The 10,947-nt window shown below is 29.9% G+C and overlaps 1 protein-coding gene across 1 annotated transcript; it reads left to right on the top strand.

The window, feature by feature from the left end:
* Positions 1–967: 967 nt before the first annotated feature.
* On the top strand, positions 968–3,375 carry LOC101209491 (BTB/POZ and TAZ domain-containing protein 1). The gene is made up of 4 exons (XM_004152453.3): positions 968–1,311; positions 1,397–1,530; positions 1,614–1,917; positions 2,491–3,375. Exons 1-4 carry the CDS (start codon positions 1,111–1,113, stop codon positions 3,031–3,033), a joined length of 1,182 nt encoding a protein of 393 aa, XP_004152501.1. The 5' UTR covers positions 968–1,110; the 3' UTR covers positions 3,034–3,375.
* The last annotated feature ends 7,572 nt before the right edge of the window (positions 3,376–10,947 follow it).

Below are 10,947 nucleotides of genomic sequence, written 5' to 3'. Positions count from 1 at the left end.
CAGTCCGAACTGTCCGACAAATCCTCAAAGGATCAGAACTCTCGACCAAATCCCCTAGCCACGTCATACCCTAATTACGGTAATTTATTATTAGTTTTTAGTTAGCTACAATGCTTATTATTTTATTTTCAAATTAAAATATTTTGCCCATCAAACACATTTTATTACAATACAAATTAAAATAAATTACACTCTAAATCCAACTAATTCGACCATAATAACTTAGTATTATAATAATCAACTACTATCGTTAATCACCTCAATTCCTATCCTTCTTGCTATAAAATACATACTATAATTTTTTTATTGAAAGTTATTATTTTTCTTCTTAAGACCAACCAAGTAAAATTTCCTAACAAATGATATTTGGTCAACTTTCTCTCACGTTCTAGTCTTCCTTAATCCTATTATTTAAACTTACTTTTAACTACATGTTTTGTTGTTTAACGAAGTTTTTTTTATAAATAAAGTTATTTTTGTTAGAATTAAAATCGAGGATAGAAAATGACACATTGACCTAGCATAGTTGTTTTGATATATATTATATGAGAGGAAAAAAGGAAGGATGGTTTGTGACAAAAGTATTAATATATGCAAGTGTATGTGGTTATAAAAGTTAGATGGCTATATTTTGTTTCCAAGTTGGATTGTGTCTTCTTGTATGTTGCCGTCGTCGTACAATAATTGTAAATAGTGTCTTCACTTGTTGTCCTATAATGTCATTATCATCAAAGCTATGTTGAATTGGAGACACATGAAAAATGTGAAGGACATATCAAGTGTTAAATTGATAATGTATATATAAATTGAATGATAATTATAGGTAGTTTTAAAGATCTAGTTTTTAGTCATTATAGTTTCAATAAATATTGACTTGAAGCTCCAAATTTGATGGTTATAAAAATATAATGAAACCAATGTTTATGGGTATTGTTTATTTGAAGGGATGAAAAGAGAAAGGGCCAAATTATGCGGTTGAAACGAAGGTGGGAAAATTTACAACTGTAACATTTCCATATAATTTGGTAACTTTGTCGTGTATATATAATTCCTTTATTCCATTCTATTTGGGGCCGAGAAACGTGCCCAACGCTCCCCCCCTCTTTCGAAATGGAATCCACCCCTCTCACCACCTCCGTCCCTCCCACCGCCCTTCCCGACGACCTCTACTCCAACTTCCCGGCCACCCTCACCTCCGACGAATCACCCGCCCACACCATTACTCCCTCCATATTCAGGGAACTTCCAGAACCCGACGTTCATATCCTCGCTTCTGGCGGACTCCGAATCCCCGCCCATTCTGGCATCCTGGTATGTGGTAACCATATTATTCTCAATTTCTCTGTTCTAGATATTTTTATGACAATGAAATTTATAAGATTTGATTTTATTGAAGGCTTCGATTTCACCGGTTCTTGAGCATGTAATTGATCGGCCGCGGAAGAAGCGAACCGCCGAGAAAGTGATTTCGATCCTTGGAGTTCCTTCAGATGCCGTCGTTTCCTTCGTTCGATTCCTCTACAGTTCTAGGTTTGAATTAATCCTTGTTTCTTACAGTTTTTTGTTTTGGTTTTGGTTTCGATTTCTGAACGGAGAGGGAAATTTCTTTGTAGGTGTACGGCGGAGCATCTTGAGAAGCACGGAATTCATCTACTGGCTCTGTCGCATGTTTATTTGGTGCCGCAATTAAAGGTGATGTGTACAAAAGATTTGGCTCAACGGCTTACGATCGAAAGCGTTGTGGATGTTCTGCAACTCGCGAGGCTCTGTAACGCGCCGGATCTTTATGTCAAGTGTATGAAATTCGTCGCTGATCATTTTAAATTCGTCGAGAAAACTGAAGGATGGAAGTTTATTCAAGATCATGATCCTTGGCTTGAACTCGATATTCTTCAGTTCATCGATGAAACGGAATCGGTAAACATCATTTCTCCCTTATGTTCATTATTTATTATTGTTTTTGTTTCTGTTCTTGGATAGATCGATGAAATTATATTGGCGAAATTTGCAATATGAGTTTGGATTTTATAATATAGAATAATTAGGTGAAAATTATTGTTTATCAAACGGCTAACCTGTTTTTGATCGCTAAAGTTTATTTGTTCTTATTAGGTTTTGTTTTTTCTTCTCCTTTCAAAATTATTGTTGCGTTGTTGGTTGGTTTCCTTCCTCACGTTTTGCTTGACTTAGGAATCATATCGTTTTACTCGAAATATAATAACATACTATTTTTGCACATAAAATCTTTTTACATTAAAATAATTGGATTTTTGTAACATGGTATTATTATTATTGATTTAAATTATAAGTTTAGACAAAACTTTTCTTTTGGGTCCTGAATTATTTAAAAAAGAATTGACCTTTATGAACTAAACTTTAAGTTGTTCAATGATGAATGTGAAATAAAAACATAACAAAAACTAGTATAGTCGTTGATTAAAGATATAATGTATATTAACCATAAGTTATTGTTTAAATTGAAAAATGTAGAGGAAACTGAGGAACAGGAGGATAAGAAAAGAGAGGAAATTATATCTAGAGCTACACGAAGCAATGGAGTGTTTAGAACACATATGTTCAGAAGGTTGCACCATTGTTGGACCTTCCAACGTGGATCCAAAGAAGGAGAGAGAACCCTGTAGTCACTACTCAACGTGTCATGGTCTACAGCTTCTGATCAAACACTTCGCCACGTGTAAGAAACGAACCAATGGCGTAGGATGTGGGCGGTGCAAGCGCATGTGGCAGCTCCTAAAGCTCCACTCCTCAATCTGCGATCACTCAGAGTGCTGCAAAGTACCTCTTTGCCGGAAGTTCAAACAGAGGTCGTCGATGTCGCCGGCGGACGACAACAACAAGCGGAAAGACGACGCACAGTGGAAAATGCTTGTTAGAAAAGTGGTTTCCGCAAAAGCAATCTCTTCTCTGTCTTTGACTAATAAGAAGCTGTCGGATTTGGAGGAGGATAGGATGATTGGACACCGTGGGATTGGGAGCTTTAGATTACAGTCGGTTCGACGGTACAGGTCATGAGTATCAATGATTCCAGGTACTCTCATGGCGTTGTGGGAAAATGTGTGTGTTTCTGGGAATGGGGTGGTGAAAACTGGAAACAGGGGAATGTGTGATTTGTAAATTCTTTTTTTTTTTTTTTTGGTTTGGAGCAATTTTCTTTTCTTTTCTTCTCTTTTTGGGAGTAGATGAAGATTTATTATAATTCATGAATGAAGTGAATGAATGCATTGTAAAAAGAAAAAGAAAAAGAAAAAAAAAATGGTAATTACTGTTAGAAAAAAGGATGTAAAAATCTTAAATCTTCGTACCTCCTCCTTCTTCCATATATGCTAAAAATCATTGTTCCACTTCTATTTGATATTTTTTGTGTAGAAATTTAGTTTTGTTTGGTGCCTTAGAAGTACTTTTTTTTTTTTTTAATATTAAATTCTAATTTTGACAATTTTCTTTTATATATATCTTTGACTTTGACTTTCAACCTTGTGTTAAGAAGAAGTCTCTTGACTCATTCAACATTTTAGGAAGAAGTTTACATAAAATCAATTTAAGGATTACTTTAACTCAAATTTAAATTTAAATTCTAATAAATTAGATTTACTCTCTTTTAGGGAACATTTTAAACATATGGAGGTTGTAGTTTTATTATTTATTTTTCAACTAGGGTGCTCATTTTGCCTTAAAATATCGATTAGTTAACTGAGAATTCAAAATACTTGGTGCATTTTGTTTTTTCTAAACTAATATAGCTTCGATCCTCACTTAAATCTTAATGTCTTTATTTTTTCAAAGAAAAATATTGCTAAAAAAACCAAATTAATTAAAGCTACAATTTATACTTGGATATCTTGAACTAGTAGATTTCATAAGCTGTAGTGTGTTTTAATGTATTAATTTTCATATTTAGTCGAGTTAATTAAATTTGATTGTCTAATTAAACTTATTAAATGTTTGCAATTTTTATTATTATCTATTCCATTCTTACTAATCTAGCTACAAAAGTGGATCATCTAATAATAGATTTACCCTAAACTCACGAATTTCAATAAAAAAAGAATTGCCCTATAGTTCTTATGTATTTTTTTCTTTCTTGTACAAATTTCTACCCTACATAATGAGCAGTGTTGTATCGGATTTTATTGTAGTAGCGTCTATAAATATTTGTTTTTATGAGAACACGACCTGTCGATAAGAAAAATTATAACTATATAATTAACACTAGTCTTGTATACTTTTTTTCTTTGGCTTTTGCCCTTTAGTCCACACTCTTATTTCTTCATTCTTTCACACATATTTATAATAATCAACATAAGTATACATGAATCAAACTATTGGATTTAAATTTAGAAATAATCAAGTAAAAACGTAAAAAAAATATATAAATTACAACATCATTATTTTCTTTTTTTTTTATAATGTTCAGATAACATATACAATGAATTAGAAAATTTAAAAAGGAATAACACAAAGAATTCAAAAATTATAATCTTAGTTTAATCACAAATAAAAAATGGTAACATCTTTTGATGGTTTAGATATTTTTGTTTGTGTTTATTGTAATGATTAAAGTTGACAAATAATAGAAGGAAGCAAAGACAACCGCAGAAATGGCAATCTCCATAATCAGTAATTACTCTCTAAACAAAATATCTTCCATTCTGTCCCCTCAAACCCTCAACCCCTTGGCTGCTTTAGCCTTTTTGTACAAACCAAAATTTTAGGTTTAAGTGGGTGTTTGGTTTCTAATAATTGAGGAGATTATTAAAATTACTTTTTGATATCTTTGAAATAATTTCCCAGAATTTTGGATTCCTTCTACAACTATCTGAATTAATCTTTCATCTTTTTCTCTTTGCTGTCAATTTGAGGGTTGTTCTGTTCTTTCACCAAACGAAACAAATGGGGTTTCTTTTTTATCCATCGTTTTCATGGTTTACAGTACTAGAGAAAAAAGGAAAAAAGAAAAGAAAAATCAAAACCCTTTCATCTACGGTGCCACTAATGCAATTTAAATAAATATCCAGCGTATCAAAAAGCAAACGGTGTCGTCTTATGCAGAGAATAATAATGCATTAGGTTCTTTTTATTATTTTTTGAATTTATTGTTGCAAATAAGAGGGAGAGTTGTGACATTCAACGACAGTTTTGTCTCGTTGTAAGATATTAAATGAACTACTTTGCTTCGTAATTTCTCTGTCTAAGTGTCATTGTTTTCTAATACGATAATATGATTTTCTTCATAATTGTAAATAATGACAGTTCTAATTTTAAAGATTGTAGACAAGTGTGTGAAATTATGATTCGAAAGATCTCAGAATTTTTTTTAATACAAAGGCATTAATTATTGGTCACATCGTTTTGAAGAATATGTCAATAAATTGAAAATTGTATTTCATAAATCTGAGTTGGGACACTGAACATTATCTCTTTATTTGAATTTTAGTGCAATATTACCGATTGAGATAAAGATTTGGTTGATACGAGTTGGATGAAAATTCTATCTTTTATTTGATTTCTTTTGATGCCACATGTCACCTATGGAGTCAAAAATATCTACTAAGAGAAAAATATCATGTAATAAAGTATTATATTGCTATGATTCTTTTAGGATAAAGTCTAAAATCTCTTATATATGAATTTAATTTGTGAACCAAAGTTTGTATAGTTGTCGCTTTTTAATTAAATGTATTCTCTCAACAGTTTTTGTTTCTTCCTATTTTGGTGTACGGGCTGTTAATCATAAGAACATCCACACAAACTTACATAGAATTAGAAGTTTAATCTATCAACTTTTTATATATAGATAGAAGTGGAGTTTGTGAATATTAATTTTGTATCTAATTGATTTTATCATATTTTATTCAAGAAATCTAGTAGATCGACCTCTTGTTGGTTAAAATCGTAAAATAATATTGAATGTTATATGTTAGACATAAGATTTTAAATTGTGTGTTATTAATACAACAATAAATTAGATCAAACTTTTAACTCGGAAAAGAAGTAGGTCATTTCATGTCCATCAACGCTAAGCTAAACTCACCTTGACAATTTAACTTTATATTTAATGTACTATTGGATCATTTTTAAAAACCTTGTATTGATTTGCTACAAAACTTGTAATTTAAAGTTCAATTAGATACAAGACATAAGTGAGCAAGTAAACTTGTAATTAAATGTGGATGATTGCCTATGAATAGTTTTGTGTATAAGGATTGATTAAAAAATTGGTAAAATTTTGGAAAGCGAACTTGATTTAATGGTATTGATATAACCTTCATTTTTTGTCGTTGAAGGTCTAATTCTCCATCCATCCTTAAAAAAAAAAATTGATGTTTGCTCACGTTTCTTTTTCTTGTTTTTCTCTTTATTTCAATTTGAAAACGTAATTGGAGTAATCATCTTAAAGTTTTTCCAGTATGTATATTATTAAAAACAATTGCAAATATATTTATCATAATCAAAATATTAACATATAAAGCAATATTTAAAAAAAAAACAAAGTAATCAATGACAAAGTTCTCTATTGTTAGCATCGACTATTAGTGATAGACTATGTTATTGATGGTCTATGACTGATAAATTTTGTTATGTTTACAGTTTTACTAAAATGTTGCTATGAACTTTGCCTTTATTAGTGGTATCCATTGAAATTATTTGTATTAATATTTTTTAGACCGTAAAAATGTATTATATTGATATTGATGTTATTTGAGAGGAAGACAACTCAACAAAACAACAAAAATTTTCATATTTGAAATCCAATACGATCTAATATTCTTAGACATTAGCTTGTAATTAATGATTTGTGATTTTTCTACTAATCAAAATATCAATTAATCTCTTCTATCTATACGGAACCTATGAAATTGTGAATATATTGATATAAATACCTACGTATGAATGGAAAGTTAAAACTCTAGTTTTAACTTAAAATTGTGGTTTTTATTTCGACGGCTAAGTAATTTGGTATAAAAATTGGATTAATTAAACTATTAATTTTTTTTTTACAAGTTTTAGGGTATACCAAAATTTTCAATAATTTAAGGTAATTTTTTTTAAAAAAATTAATAGTTTATATCCAAATTTAATGTATTTTTAAAATATTTTTCTTGAACCATTTTTAAAGTTTAGGGCATTTTTTAAAGTTTTAAATGTTTACGAGTATTTTTTGGTTTTTTTTGGAAGAAACAATAAATATTTAAATATTAAGGAGTATATTCTTTAAATACTCAAGTATCTCTTTAAAAATACATTTTCTGACCCAACATTTGCATATATAAATATAATGCATAAAAAAAAATTGGGTTCAATTCCATTTAGAATCATAGGATAGGGATTTCCCATTTCTTTTTCCTTTTTTCATTTTCTAATTCTTTTACATATTAGAGAAGCCAATCCCCCAATGTCCAATGTATATGTAAAAATAAAGAAATTGTTTTATTGAAAACCCCAATTTATTTTTTTTAATGTGATCATTTTGTAGGGGTGAAATTTATTGATTATAGTATAATTTCTTAATTATGAGTTGATTGAAAAGTAGAAATTATATAAGTTAGACCTCCAAATATTATTATACATCTTCTTTATTTGTGAAATATATTAATGCATCGATTTTGTTCTATATTTGAAATGATTTTTCTAGCATCTTTCGTTTTCATTCTTTAGTATTTTTTTTCTGTTCTATATGTATCAAAGATTCAAAAGTTCATTTTATAATTTTTTCTAGATGTAATGGTGAAGACTAACCAAATTTATTTATAAGCACAAGTTTTGACATAAATATTTTAATACGTGTTTGCTTTAATTTAAATCACTTAAAATTACTAATTTAATTTTCAAATTTCACTCTAGCTTTTCTCTCAAAACCACTTATGAAATCTAATATTCAAATTTAGATTAATATTTAGGAACCATTAATTTTCAAACCTCAAAAAATACTATTATTTTACATTTATTTTAAGTAAATAATTAGAGGTAACCCAACAAAGCATCCAAAACTAAACTTAATTAAACCACTATCTCTCCATAATTAAAACTCATTTTGAAATCTAATACTCTCATCGTAATCTACATTTAATTAACTTCAAAAGTTACAAGGGATAAGTAAAATCACTTCTTCTCAAATAAAATAATAATAATAATAAAAAAACCTACTTAACTAATGTTAATGTTTATATAACACATAATTTTGCACGTACCTTTTGAAGCCCAAATTCTATTGAAACACACAACTTTTTCTAATTACAACAAACAAAAATGGTGCATGGGTGCATCAGTTCCATAAAAGTGCAAATTTCTGTTTGTACTCTTACGCATGATCAGTGCATCAACAATGTGGATGTCCTTCAGACAAAGCTTCCCGAACGATCTAAATTGGTGCCCGCTTTATGTAAGGTTACGAAATGAAACATCTGTTCCTCCACTCCCCCACTACAAAGGCTCTATGGGGTAAGATATATATTTACACAGGCATGATGACTTTGTAATAACGACAGTATGAAATCTTTATGTCAGAACTTTTGCTCTCTCAAGCAATCAAACAGAAGGAACATCATCATCTTCAATGCCACGGTGACCTTTTTGTGGATTGTTTGGCTTGAAAGAAATAACAAAAACTTCAACAACAATCACACCAGCAACATCAACTCCTAGGAGGATATATGCAAACTCATTGGATGTTTTTAGTAGAGACCCTCTTCTTAAAGACTACAACGTTGTTATCAACATTAGTGCTTTCTTAGATTGATGGGCTTTGTTTTTCTTTTGGACTTATCTCACTCTGGCCTTTTTTGGACATCATCTTGTACTTCCTTGTTATTAATGAATTTTATTTGAAAGGGATGGGGATGTCTGGATGATATTTTTTTCTAAAAAAAATTGAAAAATCCAAGTTATGTTCAGAAACAAAGTTGAAATAAGTTTTGAATAAAGTGTGTGTGCCGATAAGAGAATAGAAAACTTTTACGTCTTGAACCCTATTATCATTACTTCTATTGTTGATGATACTGGTACGTGTCAAAGCAATGAAATTTTTTTGTAGCAGGAATTTGAAGATTTTTCATGGTACGTGTCAAGGACGATGGTCGGAGTGAGAAGGGGTATTAGTAACTCACTTATTTTATACAAAGTTTAAAAATAGAAGGCTCAGTGTCAATGTCTCTAAGAGGGGTTAAAATTTGTCCAGGTTTTCATGTAATGGATAAACAACTAGTATATAAACAACTTCATTAATGGATCTATTTGGTTGTTAACTGCCATAATGAATGAAATGGTTGAGAATTTATTTGTTTATAGACAGGTCATTAGAGATGAAAAAGTTTTATTTTCTATTTTTTTTACATGTATAATCTTTCCATTTGAAAATTTTAAAGAGGCAAATTATATAGTAAAAGAACGCAAATTTCTACACTGATTCCATGAAAAGTAAAGAGATGATATGTTTTGTTAATAGGAACAAGAAAGTGTTTACAACGTCTGAGTTATTCGATCGAGATGGACTTGAAAAAAGGGCCCGCAAGAAGCCTTTTGCACCAAGATAAGGAATAATGAAAAACTAGTATTATCATTGTTGAAACCCAAACCAAATTAATTCCCAAACAAAATTTCACTATTTATTCCATCCTTCTTCAAACCCAAACCAAACTAATTTCCAAACAAAATTAATGGAATAACAAATCACATTTTGGCTAAACAAAATTGAACCAATTCATTTCCTATGAATATCTAATATTTACATGCTTATTTTCACAAATAAATCAGTAGAGAGAATGAAAAATATGGCTTCTCAACAATTCCTTGTGTTGCTAATAATTTGAAAGTGTGTGCATGTTAACGAAGGCAGATCAAAATACAACCATCAATGACTTTGTTCGTCGTACTTGCAACCGAACTCATGAACTCAAAGACTTGTGTCTGTCACAGATAAGTTCCGAACCTCGCAATGATTTGAAATGAAATTTGACAGGTCTTCTAATGATATTTGTGTGAATCATAGCATCAGTGATTTCAAGAATGACATTTTGTTGCTTGAAAAAGAGATAAACTCAACAAAGATTAGTGGTGATACACAAAAGCTATGTTGGAGGATTGGTTAGATAACTTTGAAAGCGGATGGATGAATGTAGAAGAAACATTGGAGATAGTACAAAGAAAAACAGGCTATGATGCAGAACAATTGCCAGTAACCAACGCTGTCAACCTTGCAGTTTTGTGTTTTGATGATTTTGAAGGAATTCGTATTCCTCCCCAGTGGCAATCTCCTTACAAGGCCTCTTTTGCATTATTAGAACTCTCCCTGTCAATGGTAAATTTTATTACTTGTAATCAACATTATGCTTCTATATAATTTGTTACTTAAATTAAGCAATAAACCTACTGTTGTAATTACTTGGAACAATATGTTTTATTCCTCAATGTACAACTCCATTTTAATATAAATTGGGTGGAAAATGATGTTATAATTAATACACAAGTGTTTTTCATTCCTTTTTATTTAGATTCCAATGTTATATTCAAATTAATGAATTTGATAAGGGATTTGTTTTTCTTAATTTAAATAATGGATGAAAGATTTTGTATTTGGGATATATTTGGAATTAAAGAAGGATAAGAGAAGAAAATGAAAGTGTTATCAAGTTAATTATTTCAATAACTCCATGAAATAATTAAAAACTTTGACTACTTAATTCCAACATATATAATTAACTCAAATTTACCTACAATGATGACGTAGTCTTCACATTTCACCATATCCACTTAATTTATGTGTCAATTAGCCACGTGTTTTTCATATCTATCTGATAGATCTTTGATAGTCATATGATATATCAAATTAGTTTGTGATAGTTTTATGCTATGTGATGTTTTAAATTTGGGTAGTCATCTTATTATTTTTTATATCTATCTGATAGCCTTTTTGTAGTCGCATAATATATC

Source organism: Cucumis sativus, chromosome 1 (genome assembly GCF_000004075.3).
Source record: "Cucumis sativus cultivar 9930 chromosome 1, Cucumber_9930_V3, whole genome shotgun sequence".
Lineage (NCBI taxonomy): Eukaryota > Viridiplantae > Streptophyta > Magnoliopsida > Cucurbitales > Cucurbitaceae > Cucumis > Cucumis sativus.
The sequence above is the reverse complement of the archived record's forward strand: the minus strand, read 5'-3'. Positions and strand labels throughout refer to the sequence as shown.